General features: G+C 45.0%; 1 protein-coding gene across 1 annotated transcript in view; it reads right to left on the reverse strand.

Annotated features, from left to right (window-relative positions):
* Window positions 1-13,091: 13,091 nt before the first annotated feature.
* The window catches only part of LOC119372042 (annulin), a 93,254-nt gene continuing 83,344 nt past the window's right edge, over window positions 13,092-23,001 (reverse strand). The window contains exons 19-22 of the mRNA XM_037642484.2: window positions 17,555-17,699; window positions 16,561-16,721; window positions 15,560-15,699; window positions 13,092-13,308 (exon numbers count right to left, since the gene is read on the reverse strand). Of these exons, the coding sequence (XP_037498412.2) occupies window positions 13,119-13,308; window positions 15,560-15,699; window positions 16,561-16,721; window positions 17,555-17,699 (636 nt within the window). The 3' untranslated portion in view covers window positions 13,092-13,118. The remainder of the gene's footprint in view (window positions 13,309-15,559; window positions 15,700-16,560; window positions 16,722-17,554; window positions 17,700-23,001) is intronic.

Consider the following 23,001-nt stretch of genomic DNA (forward strand, 5'->3'; position numbering starts at 1 on the left):
TTCCGACCATAAGACGAAAAGACCAGGATAGAAATATCCCGTTGAAAAATCTTATAATTTTATTAAAGAGGCGGAGTTAATTTGAGCAATCGTCATTTTAAGTGCCGTTATGATGTTCCTGATGTTAAGCAAACATCTAAGAAAACGATGAGAGAATAATTACTTTCAGAAGACTAAAACTAAAGTTAAACTACCAGGGATATTATTCCGCATCAACGATTTTTTTTCTCTGCAACTGGTTTTCGAGCTTTATAAAGTTGTTTTTGGTTGCTTTTCATTATTTTTTGTTAGTTATATGAGCATTCTTCTGTATATGTTTGTGCTCCTACTTTTGACGTGCTTACCTTGACGGCGCGAGTACTTGGACGTTATTGACGTAGCTTGTTGTAGTCTCGCTCGCATCTGTGGACGCGTTACTCCAGAGGCCCATATGCAAATATCGTCTGCGTATACGCTGATTTTAACATTGCCGTTGAAAGTTGAAGGTCTTGGAGCGGAGCTCCCTGACAATCTGACAAAGTGTGCTGCATTGGCGTTCACAAGAAAGTCAATGATGCGGTATCAGATCTTCGCTGACGGAGCAGCGATTCCTGTTGTCACGCATTACAGATATTTAGGTGTCGTTATTGACCACAACCTATCTTGGTCGAAGCATGTCACAGCGCTATGGACCAAACTGGTCAGCTTTGTAGATGTGCTTCGTGTTGTAGCTGGACTAAGATGGGGCCCCTCTGAGAAAAACCTTCTGCAGTTATACCAGGCATTGTTTGTAGGATATCTACGCTACAGCTCACCTGTGCTTTCACGTATGCGTACAACTTGCATTCGTACGTTAAAGAGCGTTCAAGCGCGAGCACTCCGGACATGCCTAGGCCTCCCGCGATGTACTACAACATCAGGCACCATTGAGGAGTCACGCACCCACCCTATAGATATTTACATGCCTTGTGAACCTCTTCGAGTCCGCCTTCGGCTGCTGACCCGGAATGCGCACCACCACTTGTCTTCACTGCAGACGAACCGACCAGGCTGCGCCTACTCAGAATGCATCAATACTCACAGGCGTACCATTCCTGTAGGTTTTGTACGAACCGTCATCCCTGAAGTGCCACTGTAGACACTGCGTAAACCACTGGTGTACCTTCAAGTACCTGAGATTCCGAAGAAATCCCGTGTTCCTTGTGTTGGCCTCAAGCAACTCACCTTGGTATACTTGACTGAGCGATACAACGACACTATACACGTATACACTGATGGGTCTGTGACTCCGCGCGTTTCGACTGCCGCCTTTGTGATCCCTCAACTGGATATTTCCCGGCAGTATAGGTTAGACCATAAGTCATTATCAACAGCAGCAGAATTGGTTGATATACGAAAAGCTGTTCGATTTGTAACCGACCAAGCGCCACGCAAATAGACAATACTCTCCGATGCGAAATCCGCATTGTAAGCTCTTCATTCATGCTCAAGAAAAGGACAATATTACGTATTGGCTTCCGAAATCATACAGGCATTCGATCTCACGCAATGGAATGGTCACTCTGTCATCTTCCAATGGGTACCTAGACACTGTGGCTTGGCAGGCAACGTGCTAGCTGATGCTACCGCAAAAGCCGCTGTGGATAACAACGCCGTTCTCGCATAAATTCCGTATTCGCGAAGTGACGTGAACTCTTTGTTAAGATCGCTTATGCGAGTGTTCACAATGACCTACTGGTCTAACCCAGACCATCGGCATAGGCGTCTGCGGGAAACAGACCCTCACATGACCTTTCGACTCCCGGCTAAAATAAAGCGACGCCACGCCAGTCTGCTGCACCGGATTCGACTAGGCGTCGCCTTCACTCGAAGCTACGCGCACCTTATCGGCCGTGCGGACAGCCCGAACTGCGAGCGCTGCCAAGAAGATGAAACTTTAGCCCATATATTGTGCGACTGCCCTCGATACGTGTCCCAACGGAAGACGCTGGCTTCAACGTTGGCCGGCATCAGTGTGAACACTCTAAGTGAAACTAATATATTGTCCGCAATGTCCGACCAGATAGCATCAACGACTGCTACAAGCGCATTTATAGTTTCTCAAGAGTACTAGACTTTACAATAGACTTTAAGAAGACCACTGTGTTACGTGGTTATTGTGCATGCGCATCACCTCTTCTTGTCCCCGCCATCATCTTCATTGCTCTTTTTCCCCCTTCCCCATTTCCCCTGTGCAGAGTAGCAGGCCAGAGCGCTCAAGCTCAGGCCGACCTCTCTGCCTTCTAATAAATTCGCTCTTCTCTTCTCTCTCTCTCTCTTTGACGTGTTTAGCAAGTTCTTAGCAAACTTTATAACGTTCATTTTTTTTGTTTGTTTTCGTCTGCTGCCTTTAATTTTTATGATTTGTACATCTCGTCTGTCTGAAATAAGTGTACTGGTTGATTTTTGTGTGTGCATTTATGTTTTGTCAATGTCCTCTTTCTGCTCTTGGTGACACGGCTCAGTCAGGCAATGTTAGCGTTTAGCCGTATCACCCTCGAACAATTTCAATATTGTCATATTGTCAATAATGTCATGTCAATATTTGACAGGATCTCGTTTCTCGTCATTGACGCAAGATACAAAGCTTGAAATGCTTTTGCGGTACATTAACTGAACTGGAAAATAATAGTACGTTGTTGGGCTAATTGGTGTGCCATCTTGCACAGCGCTGAAGTGCTGCGCGAAAGAGAGGCGTTCCTGTTCAGCTTTTTACAGCAGGGCTGTTAGGCCCGCCGTTTGTCCGGTTCGCGTTCTAGACACGAAGTTATCGTCATCGTACCGGCGCGGCCACGTCAAGCCAAGTTAAGCATATCTGTGTTTAATTAAGCCTAGTTGAGCATGTTAATACCTAATTATCTAGACATAATTAAGCTTATTAGGTCAAAGCCTAATTCGTCCTAAGCCGAGTTGATATTCTGCTGTGTCCAGTCATCCCGAGCTCATCAAGATGAGCTAAGACTAATTAAGACTAATCAAAACTGCGCCTATGTAGCACTAATTACGCTAATCAGATAATTAATGCTAGGTTGACTTTGAATGCAAGTTAATTGAGACCAAGCCTCGAATATCTAAATAAGACCAATGAAGCTAAATATCCTAATTCATCTAATTAAGATAATTAAGGTAATACTTGGTGCTGTGATTTCCAATCGAGCCCGAGCTATACATAGCCGATACTCGTCATTTACAATGTGATCACGTGAACACTTAGCGCATCGTCGTGTGAATGCACGTGTGCCTAGTCAAGCCAGGACCAGCCGTGTGCTGACCAGCGCTGCTTTGCCCCAGCCTTGCACGACTCAGTGCAAGCTACACAAATTTTTTAACAGTGAAGCTTTTCAGCGCATCGTTTCTTGTTCACCCCGCACCAAAAAAACTATCATCATCATAAACTGGTATGCGCCACAGAAATTGGGCAAATCCCACTACACACAACTTCCACTAAAAAGGAAGAAGGCATCAGTTCGCCCACCAAATGGCTGCGAAGCGACGGTGGCGAGCCGAAGACCACGAGTACGTACAAGGAGAGAATACTAGGGAACGGGCAAGTCAACGCCGGCTGCGAGAAAGACCCCGAAGTGATCGAAGGCCTAAGCCAACGACGACGCGCCTGTAGATCTATGAGAGGGGAGAACGCTTGGTTTCAGCGCGAGGTTCTGTCTCTGGAGTTTGGACATCCGTGTCGTGTCTGTGACTGTCTGTGGTTTAACTCGAAACTCTCTGCGCTGAGAATCAACGTAGAGACAACCTAGCATCACCTAGCTGAAGCCTAGTTACGACCTAGAAGCAACCTAGAAACAGCCTGCATCACCTAGCAAAGGCCTAGAAACAGCCGAGAAGCATACACATTAGTCTTCAGAATTGTCCAGCTTCGCCGTTTAGTGCAACCTTCGCCTAATTTTTTTTCTTATTTTTCCCGCAATGCTAGTGCGAACCCCTTTGCAAGAGGGACGTGGAAAGGCCGCGGCCAACGAACACGCATATCGCTACGAACACTTTAGACAAAGCTGAACTCGTTGTCTCCCCATTTTATTTGACTCGTGAGAATGTAGGAGCGTTCTGAGCTTTATTGCACTTTACGAAGTGCATATTCATGGTTTTACTCGTGCGAACACGCTGGGATACCAATTACTAGAAAGCTGAACTGCTAGTTAGTGGACTCTCTCGAAGTTGCTATCGTTACTTGTAATGGCAGATGCAAAAAAAAAAAAAAAAAGAACCAGGAGAAATAGGAAATGCAGGGAGATTAACCAGTTCGGAATAACCGCTGTGCTGCCCCCGGGAAAAGGGATGGGGGACTTTGAAAGTTGAAGGTGTAAAGAGAGAGAGAAAGGGAGCACATACACTTAAAGCCCTGTAATACTAGCACGCGACGTGCTGACATATTGCAGGCGCAGCCTCACCAAGCACCATCCTAACGCCAACTATTCTAACATCCGCCCTCTCCCTAGAACGTATCAAGCTCTTAAGCAGCAAGGTTTCCAAGGAACGAATATATACCGTTAACCACGGGTATTCATGTAACAAAACATTTTAAAAAGTACAGCTAAGCCGAGATAAATATAGTAGAAATTTCGGGGGAGGGGGGACAAATTGATTCACAATTGAATGAGGGAAACAGGAGGGCGAAAGAGACAAGAATGAAACGAGACACAGCGTTGACTCTAACTTCCAACTGTGTCTCGTTTAGACCTTTTCTGTTTCGCGCCTCTGTTCTCCTTAAGATGGATAGGTTGACTCAAGTTCATAATAAGAGTCTCGCGCTACAATTGTTTGCAAGAGGTGCCACCCAATAGTGGTCCTGTTAACTTCAACGAAAGCAGCCGGTCATTAGCGCTAACACAAAAAGCTGGTATTGCTATGCGTAAAAGGCAACTAAGTTTTGTTGTTATTCTGCTTATTATGTTTTATTCTATAACGCTGGATTGCAGTAGAAAGTTATTGCTTCTTGTGCTTGTGGCAAGCGCTGAGAGTCCAAACGAGGAGGAATACTTCCCGACCTACAACGCCACGTTTGAGGATGTTGTGAAAGCCATACGAATAGACGGTGGACGGAAGCCAATATCTGTGAGAGTGGCACGTTACCCTTTGTAAAGCCCGCAATTTTGCCCATTGTTACCCTTGAAACCTTAATGATAGTCGACAATTTAGATATGTACCTCTTATTCTGAGTACCCCTCAACTTACCGGCACGAGAAAAGTGGTCACGTTATTCCATTACTAACTTCCCAGGTTTCTGGGAATGTGCCGTGGCAGCGGACATTCTTCTTTTGTACTGCGTTCAGTGAATTATGCAAATGATTTTGTTAACAAGCGACATCCGAGATAGGGAAGCGTACATGGGTTGCTACGATGCAGCATGGCGGTCTCGGAGGCTGTTGTTATTGTTTATCGTGCCTTGTTGCGTTACATGGAGAGTCGAGGCACTCGACAGCGTCCTAAGCAATCAACTTGCGCTGCTTACGGGAAGGCCACCGCGTCAGAAGCTTCACCCTCATTCCACCGCCTTCTAGCATGCTCCACGGAAGCGATGACACGCCCACCTCTCCTCTCCCCACCAAGCTTCTACTCTTCTGAGCTGGCGCGCTGCCATTATACGAATGGTTCCCACGCTTCTGCTCTGCAAATGATGAGTTCGGATCGCGGGTTCGTACCCGTGCACGTTTAAGCAGGCATAGTGCCCGCGATACTGCGGGAGGTGTCTGAACGGTGTGAACAAGTAGCAAATACGAAGAATCGAAGCATTGTGTGCTCGCTATTCGGGCGAGGTACCTGAAGGCTAGATTCAACTGTTTAATTGAACTGCGCGAAGCACCTAGAGCGCGCCGCTGAAGCTTCCTCGAACAAAGAGCAGCATAGTTGCGTAACAGCTGAACAGCTTCACACTGAAGTCATAATTGAGAAAAACTTATTGTGCTATGACGTCGATATTTAGCGTTAAAAAAAAGAAAAGGGAGAGAGTACTGACAAACAAGTACTTCGAGACACCGTTTTTCTTACAATATGGCAGCACTGCTCTTTGTGCCAAGTGTAAGTGACTGATTCCAATCAGATATGTTGCACTTGTGAGAGTAAAGGAAACGGGTGCTCCCGCTTGAATTCATCTATTTTGAAAGGAAACAAAAAAAAATAATAAACGCCGCTGCATTTGTGTTCTTTACATGTGGCCTCAGCGCGCGGCCCGCTTGCGTGCGTAGCATACCGCAGGGGCATTATGCTATCGCGCTCAGACAATGTTCAGGCAATGTTGAAACTACTAAAGCGGGTGTCCTCTTTCTTACGCTTATGTACTGCCACAAATTAGCATGTCCTTAACAACTGCGCGATTTATTTATCGTAATATAAGACTAACTTTCCTAACCATAAAGTATGGTTTATGATATGAATAATCGCGCCAAAATGCGAGGACATTTTTTTTCTGCGCGCTACCTGCCGCTTAAAATGCGATGAACCGATGACTCCGAAACGCTTGAAAGCTCAGAGGCCTGTTATGAGCTATAGTATGCTTCCATTGCGTGATGTCATTAAAATTCATTTCGCAAATGAAATGCGAAAGGACGATAGACGTCACTGCTTGTTTGCGGTGTCTTCCTTCCTAGCCTCTTTACTGTGGAAAATCCTACATTCGCCTTGTGGGCGTTACGTACTGACCGCCTCCAACAAGTATAGATGGTGCTATGCATAGGCATGATGGAGGTCAGCAAGATACTCGGACACGAATTCCTATGCCATAATTTATCCATAATTTATCCCGAAGGTGTGTACAACCACTTCGCAACCTCAATGAGCTCTTGTCCATTCTTCTAAAGTAAAACGCCCATATAGGAATACGTATTGAAATATATACACTCCTATAACCTACATGTTTAATGCAGATGGCAGCTAAGAGCTCAAAAAATCAACGTGGCTGCTTAGCGGCTATAAAGTGCTGAGATGCTAAGCTCGGGGTTGCGAGTTCTGCTCCCAGGAACGGCGGCAGCATTTCGATGTGGACGAAATGCAGGAACACCCGTATACTTAGATTTAGGGCGCACGTCAAAGGACCCCTGGTGGTCGAAATTAATCCGTAGTCTCCACTACGCCGTTCCTTATATCGTCACTTTGGCGCGTAAGACTGTGAAAATTATTTTTTAAATTAAAAACTAGATTTCCTGTGTCCATCCTTCGTTTCGACGACGACAAGACGACCACCTCGGCTGGTTTTTAAAGTTACCACTTATCCTCATCTCTGATTCAGATTTTTTAATTCTTAATTGACCCACTTTTTTCGCACCCAATTATGCTTGAATTCAGCCCCAAGGATGCTTGTTCCGCTGTTACGGAACTCCTTATAGAAACCGAACGGACGCCCTGTAAAATTATATCGACTGAATTGATTATTGATTCTTCCTACAGACATTGCCATCATTCTAGCAGATAATTTCCCATCTCAATAGAACTTGTTCCAAGGCAGTCCTTAAAACTTAACTGTAATTATAAATCACAATAATCTCCCCATTTCATGGCCAATATCCTGTGGTGGTTGTGAGCCGCGCGTAACAAAAACAACTTGCAGAAGCGCGAAGAAAAGGGATACTTAACCCACCACCACTGCATTTCCAACTTATGCATCTTCGGCAGTGTGCAGCAGGGGGCTGGAGGCTTTAAGTGCACGCACAGAGAATCCAAAAGTAGTGGCACCTGTGCGTCAACTACAGAGGCCACAATAGGCAATACTATAACGGGCGAGGGCGACGCCGCATCGCATAATCTACAAATACAAATACTTTCTTTCCCTTCAGCAACAAAGAAAAGGAAGGCGCAGCCGCTAAAAGCTACGATAAATATGTACTGACTCAATGTTCTGAAGGACAGAGAGCTTATGGCATATTTAGCCTAGAACATATTTAAAACCATGTTTAAAGTGTATGCCGCGCAACTCAGCGCAAAACAGATCACTTCGTGACATGTAATCAACTTGGAATTAAGATAAACGAACAACAACCACCCCACGTCACGAGTTTGTGTTGGCTGCCATGCGAGTGCTCTCTGCCGCAGTTTGCAACGTGGCGTTCATGTGCACGCGATGTCACGCGTGGCGTGCGCGTCTGTATTGCAGGTGGCAAGCTGTGTTTACAATAAAGCTTCCCTGGTCGAGCCTTTCTCGGTGCTCTCTGAAACCGAAACTGCAACAGGGCCGCTATAAAAACGTCTCCAAATAATAAACTGTCGCGCGCTCAAGTAAACGAGGTTTTCAGCCGTGGCAAGTGGGTCATTCATCAGTTGCTTATTGCAACAGAAAAAAACAAGATGCAGAATTTTTGTGTCGATACTCATTCAAGAAGCTTGACGAGGCGATTGTTCTTGCATTAGCAACAACAGAAACAACACAAGGCACGTCAAGGAATTAGAGTATCATACGAAAGATAAAATTTCTTACCATTTCATCAAGTTCCACGAAAGGCACGTCCTAAGTACTGCGACGTACAAACATTGGCACTTTAACAGAAGTAAGAATTGCAACATTTTATCATTTCGACAATTAACTATTCTTGCAGAGAGCTTACTCAATGCGAAAAAGAGGTCGTGTAATACTCTTCGTGGTAGTTAGATGAGGTCAGTAACGCTCTATAAATATTTATTAAGCCAGATAGTGTGTAGTAATACTTTTTAGAGGTGCAGGAATAGGGCATGTTTCTGGGCCGCGCGCATTACAAAGATGCTGTTTCTTTTTTAGCATTGATAAGGCATTATATGAATTATTGTCTCTGTTAGTGTCACAAGGGAGCAAGCGAGCGTGCACACAAAATGCGCGTGTGGCGAAGCACTCAGTGTGTACTGTAGGCTGACGCCGTCCGGTCCCTCGAGCTATACAAAGGTTAAAGCCGCTTTGCTAAAGAGATTAAGATTCACAGTCGAAGACTTCAGAGATAACTTGATTAGCATGGGGCACTTCCTCTGCTGGTAACCGCTGGGCCATCGTGGCAGCTGACCACTGCGCAAGATACGCCGAAACTTTCGCCCTTCCAGCAGCAACAGCGCGCGATGTCGCCTCTTCCTGCTTCGCCGATTCATCCTGCGTGTCATGGCCAACTCAAAGAGCTGCTTTGTGGTCCCGGATGTGTATTCTCGTCCAAAGTAGTTGAAGCCATCCTCAAAGATTGCCGCATTGTTCATAACACAACTGTGGTGTACCGCCCTCAAACCAGTGGCCTCACTTAGCGCTTTAAAAATACACTCGGCGTCATACTTGCAATGTACCTCGCCGCCAACCACACAAATTGTGACGCCATTCTGCCCTTCGTAACGCACACGTACGATACCCCTACTCAGAGCACCACTGGCTTTTCGCCCTTTTCTTATTGTGCACTAGGCACAAGGTGTGTGTGTGTGTGTGTGTGTGTGTGTGTGTGTGTGTGTGTGTGTGTGTGTGTGCGTGTGCGTGTGCGTGTGCGTGTGCGTGTGTGCGTGTGCGTGTGCGTGTGTGTGTGTGTGTGTGTGTGTGTGTGTGTGTGTGTGTGTGTGTGTGTGTGTGTGTGTGTGTGTGTGTGAACAACTTCATTCAAACCAGCGGAGTGTGGCCTGGGCCTAGGCCGCGCCTGGGGCGGTGGAGACCCTGCCTACCAGCTGCCTTCCGTGCTCGCTGGATGACCCATATTTGATCTTGACGATCTGAGCTGATCAGCGCGGCTTTCCACCGCGCCCCAAGATGTTCGAAAGAGACTGCATTTTCATCCTGTATATGTGCGCATTCCCATAAAATGTGTTCTAGGGTGGCGCGTTTTATGCCACAAAATTTACAGGAGTCATCTGGGTATAGCTCGGGGTAGATGCGTTTCAGGTGCGCCGGGTTGGGAAACGTTCTGGTTTGTAGTCGCCTCCAGTCAACCTCCTGAGATCTAATTTGGAGCTAGGTGGTGGAAATCTGCGCCTCGACTTTTGGTAGAACTGCCTAATGCCGCAGAATCTAAACATTCTGTCCCTCTCCTTCGAGGCCTCTCCTCCCGTTACCTCGGTGGAAGCTTCTTCGCGAGCGCGGTAAATGAGACCTCGCGCGACGCGGTGGTTGGGAACGGGGGACTCGCAGGAGGTGTGGGCTGGGAACCATTATGACATATCTGTCTTCATTTTCCTCAGACGATATTAGCTTGGCCTTCCCGAAGTGTATGTTAATGGTCTCGGGCGATATTCTTCCTCGCGCGTAGTTCTTGATGGCCGACTGCGAGTCGCTGATGACGTACCTACATTTAGGGTAAATTATGGCCTGAGCGATAGTCACCTCTTCTGCGATTTCAGAGTTATTTGAGCGTATTGAGCACGCGTTTATGCACTTGCGTTCCGAGTTTATTACTACCGCAACGTAGGATTCGTGGTTCGGGTACTCCGCTGCATCGACGAACAACGCCTCCTTGTTTCTATACCGGAGCCTTGAGTAGAGTTTTACTCTGCTTTCTCTTCTGCCCTGATTAAGTTCGGGGTGCATGTTCTTGGGTAGATTGGGGACCAGGATCTTTTCCCTGGTCACCTTTGGAACCAACACTTTACATCCTTGTTGGTTGTGATAGTTGATCCCTAACTTGCCTATAGGATACTCCAGCCTGTGCACATGCTGGCTAGTCTCTCCAACTGGGCAATCTTTTGAGCCTCTATCAGTTCTTGTAAAGTGTTGTGTATGCCCAGTTGAAGTAGTCGCTCGGTGCTGGTGCTATCTGGAAGGCTATAGAGCTTGCTTGTTCGCCTTTCGTATGAGTGAGTTGATCATGGCTTTTTCGGCTGTATACCAATTGAGGTATGCCACCACGTATATTATGTGCCTTATGGCGAAGGAATAGATAAGCCTGATGACGTTAGCCTCTTTCATGCCCTGGTGTTTCTTTGTGACTCTCTTGATTAGCCTTATTGCGTTGGTGACTTTGGTTACAAGCCTCCTGACTGTTTCTCCGTTAGTGTCATTGGAATCGATGATGAGTCAAAGGACTCTGATTTGGTCTACTATAGGAATAATCCTGCCGTTTTCGGTGCCAATTTGGATTTCTTCGTAGGCCCCGTCCCGGCTGTATCCCTTGGGTGGTCTGCCTTTAAGCGTGGATCGATAGAGGAGGAGTTCGGATTTAACCGGCGAGCACTCGAGGCCAGTACCTTCCGGATACTCCTCGATAGTGTCGACGGCCTCCTGGAGCCTCTGCTCGGTCTCTCCGTCGCTACATTCACACACCCAGATGGTGATGTCGTCTGCATATACCGAATGATGTGCTCCGTATATGGAGTTGAGCTCCGTATATGGACTGAACACTGCGGGGCACCAGTACTGCCCATGTGCCTCTCTTCAGATCTGAGTTATCCAATTACGAGGGATGCCCTTCTGTCAATGAGGAAAGCCTTAACATAACTATATGCTCTCAATCCTAAGCTTAATTAGCTGATCTGATTTAATATAGCTACATGCGCTGCCTTGTCAAAGGCTTTTTTAAGGTCTCATCCTAGTATCGCCCTGGCTGATCGTGTTTTATGGTCTAGGATCTGCTGCTTGATTTGCAACATAGCGTCCTGTGTGAAGAGCCGTGTGTGAAACCCCATCATGGAGTCTGGGTAAAGTTCGTTCTCCTCAACATAGTTGTTGATTCTGTCCAGAAAAGCGTGTTCCAGCAGCTTTCCAGCACAGGACGTGAGTGATATGGAACGTAAGTTTGATAGATGGGGAGGTTTTCCAGGCTTGGGTATAAGGATCACTTTAGCTTCTTTCCATTGTTTCGGAATAGGGCTCTCGGCCTAACGCTCGTTTATATATTGCGCGACGTTCTCTGTTGCTTGGTCGTCTAGGTTCTGCAGCGTTCTGTTAGTGATCCCGTCCGGTCCCGGTGCGGATTTGGTGTTCAGTTTGTGTAGCGCTGCCCTGATTTCAGCCACGGTGAACTCCTCGTCCAGGAGCTCGTTTGGGGCTCCGGTATATTGCCTGTGCTCTATGACGAAGCTGGTGGGTATGTACGCGTTGCTGGCCTGTACACAATGGCTAGCAGAGGACACCATTGATGGCTAGCAGAGATGTACACATTGACGGCTAGCAGAGGACACCGGGAGCAATCGACACTGACATGCTCCTGACGGCAACTCCGCTCGATTTCGCTGGGCATTTTGCTTGAACATTCAGTACACAAATGTTTTATGAACTTGCCCACTAATGTTTTAATAACTCGAGCAGGACAGACAGGCTGGTAGCGTCGAGCAGCCTTCACGTAGCGAGCGAGCGCGCGAAGAGCGGCACCCGAGTCCCCTCTCTGACGTCACACGCGAGGGGGCGCCACTCAGAGATCTCGAGGCGAATAGGTTGCATTTCCAGATACTATATCCCAGTGTGACAATCTGCACAACGTTCTAAACGACAAAAGAACGTTGGGACCGCCTAGGTGCTCAATACATTTCAATGCTATTTACCCTGGAAGCCTACTTTCAACTACTTTCGCTCTTCCTGTGGCACTAGGCTTTTGCGCTAACCTACTTTGGTTCAGAAATCAAACCCTTCAGGCATTTACACGACTTCACACCAAAAGGTGGCATAACAGCTCGGTCACGGCATGTTTGCAAATAACTTGGCTCGACCATAATCCCAACAGTGGCACGTTTGTACAAGCGGCGACATACTGGGCAACATCCCGGTCAACATTCTGATGGCCTGTAAACGGCTTTTATACGGGTATGTAGCTCTAAACTAACGGAAACTATCTAGATACATGAGTACACGTATCGCGATCATTATTGTCGCTTTAGTACAGAAAGGTGCATTGCAACGGCCGCTATATTTCAATACCTCAGTCAATGCCCCTATGCAACATAAAGACCTCTTATTCTCTCCCAGCTTAACCTCTTAGGTAAGCAGTGAAGGGGAAGGAGGACATTTTCTTGGGCAACTTATTTGCTTGGAGATCGTGTCATGAAATACTGTCAAATTTTCATGGCTAACTCTATAGAATCACATTTTCGGCATCCAAGCGCAAAGTCATATTCAGACAGTGATTTAATGCTCATTAAGTTGCATATCCTGGCAGGGGACCAAACTGACGTGATAAAGTACAACTTGCAAAAAATAACAATCTGAATATTTTGGTGGGCACTTGTGGTCGTCAAGCAGTGGCGGCTAGGGGCGTAGGGCTGGCGGCATCGAAGAAAGACGCTCCCTTAATATCAATGGCCTTGAAACCGTCCACGTCACTCAGCTCCTTTGAGCTGAATTTGGCAATGATGGCTTTGGGTCCAGCGGTTTTAGGAGTCAGATGGAAATTGACCCTCACTTCCTCGCCTGGGGGAATTTTCCTGGGAAAGAAACACCGCACAAGTGAAAATCGGCACGGACTCGACGAAAAAAGAAATGAATCAGCGAGCCAGGCACACTCGTATCTGTCGTTTGTGAACTGCTTTTTCCCCGAGTTTATCTTTTACGTCAAGTACACGTGAAAAGCAGAAGCCAGAATAAAATTTTCATTTAGGGCCTTGTACTTTTAAGTAGTCTTTAGAAATGAGTAAGTTTATAAATATTAAGCACATAGTTTTCACATCCGCACAAGCAAAACGAATATCATAGTTCTGCAAAGCGGTGTTGTTAATAAAGTATATACATAATACGATTTCACCGCTTTCGTAAAATTGTAACAATTTTTGCGAGGCTTTTCACAATGTCTTATTCGGAAATTAGCAGTATATTTCAGAGTTTTGTATATTAAAAAAACTTATCCGCTTTAGATGCCCTAATAGGTGCAGTTTCCCGTATCACGGTTTGTTAGCCATAAAATGCCCTCTCCAAAAGATATTGCTGAAGGTTGCATGTAGCCTCCAAAAGACTTGAAAGCTGGACATTTTGAAGTTTCAGTTTTCGATTCGCAACAATATTTGCCAAAAAGTTTGACAGTCTAAATAAAAATCTGGGCCACTATTGTGGAAAACTGAGAAGGCTTGCGTATTCTGAGCCAGGAGTGTTCCAATTGTTCGACAAAAGAAAATTCCAGCCAATCTTCAAGCTGGACAAATTAGTGAGAGCCATTCGCGAATACTTCGAACAAAAAACCTTTTGCATTCGGTCGCCTAGCCTGTCATGGGACGGTCAATTCACTCTTGAGTCTATTCACTCAGATTCACTCCGGCTCGGACATACCATGAGTCCGAGTAAGCGAGCGTGGCTAAGTATATTTAATGAGTTTGCGTATGATTAGTCTGAGTCGCAGTGTGTCATAAGCAAAAAATGTATTGCGTTAGCGTGTTTGAGTCACACTTATTTTGCCGATTTATTTATTTATTTTCGGTGCTGTGAGCCCTTTCGGGCTGTTAAAAGATGAGAAAATTTACAACGCTGAAAGCAAATATAGAAACAGCATAGCAGAAACAGCACAATGCAAACTAAGAACAGAAATTTATAAACATCATATAACAGCACAAAAAACAGCAGAATAGAAACGACGTTGTGCAATTATACATAAAAATAAGAATATGGAAATTAGACACCGATTTATGATCCTACTCGTATGTTGTTTGTAAGGGCAAGCGCTCTTACAAACAACATGTTAATTTGGCTTCTCGCCCCTACAATCACTAGATCCAAACTTTTTCTTTTAAATCTAAAAACTTGATAAAGTTCGGTGCAGTGGATGCTGAACATCAAGATTTCTTCGTTCGTGTGTGTTTAGATAAGTGCTCCCGAGCTAAAGCTTCCTCAGAAGCGATAACCTATAACGTGGACTTTTCCTGACTCGTGCGGTCAAAACGCCCACAAAGTTTAATTTACTGCGGATAAATTACGAAGACATTACTTCCAAAGAAAACCAATGCAAATTCTCACTAAATTAACTGCATCAATCGACTTTCTAATTACAAGCTTTACAGCAGAGTTTTATACTAGAAAGTTGAAAGGAAATGTGAAGTCTAGCCGGATCTTGGCCGGTGTTTTTACATTTCACGATTATCACGAAGACCGAGATAACTGCCATCATGTCATTTATTTACCCCTTGTTGTTACGCAGGAGGGTGGCGAAAAACGAAGCTCTGCCGCAATTGCCTGTTTCGTGATATGATGTAGATTGCCGCCTCGCGCAACTGTCAATTGCAACCAATATGTATACGTACAGTCATTTTAACAGAGGGGCGTAGGCAGGCTGCTTTACTACACGGTTCTGGCGCCAGAGCTAGTCTTGGATGAGCAGAACTCTGAAATCCCTCTGACACTCAGAAATGGCAGAAGCCATTATTATAACAACCAGTGTTGCTCTCGGCTGAAATCATCTCTCTGCGAAAACATCATGCAGGTATCGGTACACTTTTGTGACCGAGTTTTAAAAGTGTAAACGACTGATGCTGTAAGTCCCCACCGTAGAACGCAGTGAATTGTAATCAAGGCACAATTATACCAGTCCTAATTTTCGTTTTATAGTGTTCGTCTTCGGCAATGAAAATACGAAGAGTCGCACTGGAGAATTGCCTAACCGCCTTTATAGTGCTTGTTCGGCTATGTCAGCCTAGAACCTCGTAGATGCGTAGATGCGTAGTATACTTCAGTTTTGCATCGTAGTGTACTTACTGCTTGACGGCCAGCCTCAGCGGTTCCGAAAGCCCCGGTCCCTCGATGACGAACAATCCTTTGTTCAGCGACTTTGGAAGTGGGTTAATGAACCAGGCTCTGACATTCAGTGGTCTCTTTACCATCGCATCGCCATCGGTCTGCAAAGTTGCAAACGTGAATAGATATCGTTGAAGCCTCCTACTGTGCTCACGCGCCGAAAACAAGATTTCAAAAAAAAGGAACACTGAGCAACAAATGGAAAATGAATAAAGTAGCAACACAAGACGTTCTACGCATACAACTGACGAATACAAACTAAGGCACCCGTATCCACAAAGATGCCTCACTCTACAAATATTTGTGAGAAAAATACTGCAGCCAGTCCTGATGCTGGATGTATCATCAGCGATGGCAGACAGCGCATATAACCGAAAAGCGTTGAAAATTGGGCTTTTTAACGTCGTTATAAATAAGGCTAGTTATAGAGCATGTACCTCTTTGGCCAATAGATTCAGTCTTTAAAGTCGTAACCGAACAACTTTTTGTCTATGCTAAGGTGGGGGGGGGGGGCGGGGGGGGGGGAGAAGGGGTAATAGCATTGGTGTGAAATGTGGCTGCGCTGTTTTGCTAGAATAACGAAATGGACGGGTGACTTCCATGAGCATCATTTTCTAGCGAGCGCCGAGCCGTGCTGCGCGTACAGTTACACGCTGTACGACAGCCAAGGCACTTATGTCTTACCGTTCATGAAGATGAATGACCTATATGTCATTCATCTTCATGCAGGGTAAAATTCCCGCAGGGTAATGGCATAAAATCAGATTAATCCGGTTGCTTGGTGCTCGGAGACTTAGCTGTAATACACCTAAAATATTTGAGCTGTAATGTTCAAATTTTACATATCACAGTGACGCTGTGGCTATTGCGGGTGCCGTGGGGAGGATGTCAGATCAATATTGGTTCTGTCGGTCCACACCCGACCGTACGCGACCGCCTTGCAGCGATAAAGATACACTGACCTCAATTTTGACGTCTGGCATGCGCACCCTGAAGTCGTCCTGCGCAAAGTAGTCAAACTTTGTCTCCTTGATGGTGGCCAACGTGGCAATGTTGAACATGGCTTGGTCCAGCAGCAACTTCTCGTAGTCCGCGTACGTCACCTCCATGGACACTTCCTGCCCTGCGCAGTTCCCAAACAGCGAGTGCACTGAAGAGGCATATTTTATCTATCTATCTATCTATCTATCTATCTATCTATCTATCTATCTATCTATCTATCTATCTATCTATCTATCTATCTATCTATCTATCTATCTATCTATCTATCTATCTATCTATCTATCTATCTATCTATCTATCTATACATGTTTGCTGGCTTAGCCACACAAGTGCTTTATTACTGCTTTGAAGGATTTAATTTTGTACTGACTAGTTTTTCCTTGCGCAAGGATTGCGTTCCTAAATATGAAGCAAGGTATTACGGGTCAACGGCGCAGCAAGTTCCGTCAAAGCGGGAACGTGACAAATGTATGCAGGAATGTAGAGTATTGCTTCATGGTTGCGCTATATATATATATATATATATATATATATATATATATATATATATATATATATATATATATATATATATATATATATATATATATATATATATATAGCCACTGAACTTCCTAATGCGTATGATTTGCGCATTTAGCAACAAGTCATTGGAATGAAGCGAGTAGTGCGTCGAGACACTCCACTGAGGTATTCTGAGCAGGTTGTAAGCTGCGAATAAATTCCAGCGCATAAGTACATTGAGCGCGACAGATGCGAAGGACGTCACTTGATAGCACGCATCTGCCGACGGCAAAGAAACTTTCATGAGATTGCAGGGAAGGACAGTGCCCCATTACACAAGCGCTAGAGAATAAGGCTGTGTGTACAGTGGAGAGGCGACAGCGGTCGGGAAAGCAAGGTGCATTGGACTAACCATGTAAATGGAAAAATAATATTAAAAAGAGCGCTCACTTGAGTTTGGTTTGATGTCAACATCGAATTGATTGCTCTTGACCAGCTTCCTCTTGTTTCCCGTGTAGTGGGTGCTCTCGACACGCATGACGACGTGTGCCTTGTACTCTTTGGTCGGGTTCTTGTTCCTGGCGCTCAGTTTCACCTGCACAAGATAAAGGCACCCGTGTTACTACTTCCAGTAACTCAAACTCGATCTCTGTCTACGAAGTCCCCGGACGCATGCCTAAAAACGAGGGAATAAGACAGTTTTAGGGATTTCCCTCGAGAAAGCCAGTGCTTTGAGGCGCGTGTAGATACGGGTTGGTCCTAAAGCTTGAGCGTGCGTCTTCTGCAGCTGACGATTAAAACAGACGTAACGTGTCGCTCTAATAAGCACGAGCATGCGGGTTTGAGTGCTGGCCACGGCACCCACATGAGGATGAAGGAGAATTGCAAGAACATACGTGTACCTAGATTGTAGTGCACGGTCGACATCTCTAGGTGGTCGAAATTAAGCCGGAGTCCACCGTTACGGCGTATACCCCGTAATCATATTCTGGTTTCAGTACGTAAAACCGCATAATTTAATTTTTAAGAAAGATGCCATGGGACTCGTCCGTCACCGGAATTTGCTGCGCGTCTTTCATGGCACAGTGACTGTGTAGCATTTCTGCGCGGTCGAGCACGTCGCGTCTTGGGATAGAACACGGTTTAACGCGGAATGAAAGTTTCGCTTTGTGTGCAAGGTCCGCCATGGTGACTTAGGAGCGGCGCATTCTTTTACTGAAATCCGCAGCACGTCTCTCGTCGTATTGGGCCATTTTGTCTTCCCGAATAATAAGAGCTGCTCATACATTGATTATTGCGAGTGATGTGAAAGATGTTTTAATAATAATAATACTATCTGGCGTTTAAAGGGGTCATGAACCACTTTTCCAAGTAATGATCTAATGACCTCAGTATCGGAGTTTACTGCCTCCCGAATCGATTGCCGCCAAAATTTCGATTCCACAGCATCGGTAGATATTTTGATAGTAAACCTCGCCCGGTCATTCTTAAACTTCTTGACTTTCGCGAAAAGATTAAGGTATTGAAGAATGGCTTTAAGCTCAAAGGTTCTAACATGCGGATAACGGAGGACTTCTCTGAACACATACGCATTATTCGCCAAAAACTATATGACGCCACTGCATCCTTTAGGAATGACGGTTCCACTGTGCAATTAAGGTACGATCATGTGTATGTAGATAATGCGCGGTATGACTGGGATTGTATTTCCAACTCATTAGTAAAATCCACCAAACAGTCTTCTAAACGCTCTACTCTTACATCTCATGGCACGAAATGACCGATTCATGATAAGGTGTGTATTCTGAATATAAATGCCAGAAGTCTCACTAATAAACTTCCTGATTTTGTGCACTTCCTTGCTACCTATTGTCCTCACATTATTGGCGTCACAGAAACCTGGCTTCATGGCGACATATATGATTCTGAAATTACTCCACCAGGGTTCAGTGTTGTTCGTACTGATAGACTGCATGGCCGAGGTGGCGGCGTTGCCATCTTCTTGAGGTCTGATTTGAGTTTTTCTGTATTAAAGTCACCTGCAGATATCGAAACCGTCTGGTGTAAGGTTCACATCGCGAACGCTCCTATAATTGTTGGTGTATTTTATCGTCCCCCAGGTTCATCACTAGATCAGTTCACAGTACTTAGTGGTTTTATACAACAAAAAGGCTTTTCCTCAGGTAACCTAATTTGCATGGGGGACTTTAATGTGCCTGGCATTTCATGGCCGTCACTCTCCACTCTGGGCACCGATTCATCAATTTGTAGAAAGATGATTAATTTTTCACTAAATTTAGGTCTCAAACAAGTTGTAAATGACGCCACAAGGGACAATGCTATACTGGACTGCGTTTTTCTCAGTGCGTTACTGTATACAAGGGGGTTTACAGCTCAGGTCATTAATGGTATTTCTGATCATAAAGGCGTACTAATCACTCTTAACTACACAGTTCCAAAACGCCGCTATGAATATACAACTTTTCGCGATTATAGCCTGGCTGACGATGTGTCTATAATTGACACCTTAAGCAGCGAGTTTGACATATTCAAAAAACTTAGCTATACTGGTGATGTCAACAGTTTGGTGTCTTATTTTGAAAACCTTGTTATAGAATGTATTGAAACATATGTACCACTAAAAACTGAAAAGAAAAATACTGAACTTCCATGGATAACGAGAGAAATACTGCATTTGAAGCGTCGACTATCAAGACTAAGGCTTGCAAGTCGTAATGGCAATGCCCTGCGCAGAGCTGAATTCAATACAGTGAAGGAGGAACTTCGTGGGAAAATAAATGCTGCTAAAGACTTCTTTTTCTCGGTTACTTTGCCAAATATGGTCGAGAATAATCCCCGAAAATTGTGGAGCTCAATCTCGCCAAATGAATGCTCTATTAATACATTCGTCCTTAATGAATCCCCCACTAGCCAGTCGCAGGTCATTGCCAACGCATTTAACGAATATTTTACGTCTGTATTTGCTCAAGATAAACATGAAATTTCTTCGTGCACTCCATTTCATGCCTCACTTGTTTCTATTAATGATGTCTCTGTGTCTATAGAAGGTGTTTTAAATTTGATTTTAAATCTTGATTCAAAACAGTCGTCTAGCCCAGACAACGTAAGTAACAGTTTTCTTCGTCGCTATTCTCTATGGACAAGCCAATACCTGTCAGTAATTTTCAACAAATCATTATCAACATCAACTGTTCCAGCATTGTGGAAAATTGCACAGGTCCTTCCACTCCACAAATCAGGTAGTAGGCAATGTGTATTAAATTACAGACCTATATCACTAACCTCTCACTCATGCAAACTACTGGAACATATTGTCTTCAAACACATCATCAATTTTCTCGAAACTAACAATATTCTGTCCAATGCACAACATGGTTTCCGGCGTGGATTCAGTACCATCACACAGCTGACAGAATTCACTCATGACATATCTATAGCTCTTGACTTAGGTCTTCAGGTGGACGCATTATTCATAGACTTTTCTAAAGCCTTTGATACTGTCATCCATTCAAAACTCCTATATAAACTCAATCTTTTACTAAAAAACCCTTTGCTTGTTGACTGGATTAGTAGTTTCCTTTCAAGTCGTGGCCAATACGTATCATTTAACACTTTCCATTTATCTAAAGCACGTGTATCTTCCGGAGTGCCCCAGGGATCCGTGCTAGGGTCATTACTATTTCTGTTATATATAAACGACCTACCCGACACAGTTTCCATTAAAATTCGTCTTTACGCTGACGACTGCGTTATATATCACGTAATAAATTCACCTGATGATCATCATACACTCCATACATCGTTCTTAAACTTCTGCAGGTGGTGCCAAAATTGGCAGATGAACATTAATTTCCAAAAGACAGCTGCTATGTGTTTCAGTAGACAGAAAACCCCATCTATGTTTAATTATTCTTTTAATAACTATGCAATGCAGCGGGTCTCACAGTATAAGTACCTTGGCCTCCTTTTCACTACTACCTTATCTTGGTCTAGTCACATCGATAAAACATGCAACAAGGCTCTGAAAAAACTTGGATACCTTAACCGCTCACTACGTTTAGCCCCAAAGGAAAAAACTGCTAACATACAAAACCCTCGTACGACCAATCCTTGAGTATGGCGCCACTGTATGGTACCCTTATAAAATCACTGACATAAAACGCGTTGAATCCATCCAGAAAAAAGCTATTCGCTTCATTTACAGACGCTATGATCGTAATTTCTCACCATCATGCCATCTAGCGCAACTTGGCCTAACATCACTTTCTAAAAGACGCGACATCGAGTCTCTGAAACTTTTTCACTCTTTATTTAATTCACCGCAATATTCATCACTCAACAACTACATAACACCTGCCAAACCATCATCCACCAGAAACAGCCATGCACTTAATGTGTCTGTGTTTCATCCTCGCACTGACTTCTTCAAATACACCTTTTTTCCTCGATGTATTGAAATGTGGAACCTCATACCAGGTCGCATTCGGTCTTTTCAGAAAGATGAATTTTTGAATGCATTAAAGGACGGTGTGCTGTAAACCTTGCTACTTTTCATTGTTCGTATAATTCTGTTTATAAAATGTTTGCATTTCTATGACCTGCCAATGTACTTGTGTATTCACCTGTTTTTGTTTGTGCACTTGTTTATTATTTCTTGCTGTGTACCCACTCCTGCGATAGCCCCTAACCGGGCTGCAGTATTTGAAAATAAAATAAATAAAAAATAAAGAATGGGCGGAGCTACGGGGTTTGGCGCTTCCTCTCTTTTCTCGTGCCGACGAGCGCACTGGAAGCTAGACAGGGAGGGATGGCACGGGGGAACGAAGTTACGTCAGCGCGCGTCATGAAACGCGATCGCCCTCCCGCTGTGATTTGCGTGCGCGAGTGCGGCTACCTTGTACTAAGGAGTGCGGCGCCGGCAAGTGGCGGCACCCCGCGGCAAGAAGCGCATCTGATCAGAACGCCGCTCTCGATTTACGTCGGCTATCGGCCAATAAGCATGCTATGTCTCTTGCGACGTAAACTGGCAGATCCGTGACGTCAACGTGCAGACGCCCCGCCCACCGACGAGAGTGAGAACCGGCCTCTGTTTGAAAAGAGGGCGCCTGAGGAAACGGCAACTTCGCGCTCCGCTTATGGCCTTTACTTTACGCGGCGCGCACGACTAATATTTGGCAGAGCAGTTCATAGCCGTGTCAGCTTTCCGCAGGATGTGTTTTTTCAACAAGCCCAAGGGGTGCTTCATGACCCCTTTAACATCCCAAAACCAAGATATGATTATGAGAGACGCCGTAGTGGAGGGCTCCGGAAATTTTGACCACCTGGGGTTCTTCAACGTGCACCTAAAACTAAGTACACGGGCCTCAAACATTTCCGCCTCTATCGAAAATGCAGCCGCCGCGGCCGGGATTCGATCCCGCGACCTTCGGGTCAGCAGTCGAGCGCAATAACCACTAGACCACCGTGGCGGGGAAGGATGTTTTGATAATGACAGTGTAAGTGCAGAACGAGGGAAGTGCTAGCAAGTCCGTGTGATGTTCGGGCGGGTATTTACACTTTAGCGTTGCGACCTAAAGATGGTTTAAGAAATAACATGCCTGAGAAGCCTAACTTGCTAGGCCCTGTTATTTCCCTTACTCTTCGGTAACCGGTGCCGTGAAATATTTTCAATAAATTAATTACTTTATTAAACCATGCGCGTCCTGTTAGAACAAAAAGCAAAAATCGGCAACAGTTCAGGTGCACTGCCTGTGAACTGGAGCCCGCATCTTCCCAACACTTATCGTATCTCGGCGGTTTCTTACAGAACGCAGGAAAAAAAAAACGCGCACGAAGACGGATGAGCAGATAACGTATATAACCATCGTCAAGGAGCA

This window comes from Rhipicephalus sanguineus, chromosome 1 (assembly GCF_013339695.2).
Source record: "Rhipicephalus sanguineus isolate Rsan-2018 chromosome 1, BIME_Rsan_1.4, whole genome shotgun sequence".
In the NCBI taxonomy this organism is placed as follows: domain Eukaryota; kingdom Metazoa; phylum Arthropoda; class Arachnida; order Ixodida; family Ixodidae; genus Rhipicephalus; species Rhipicephalus sanguineus.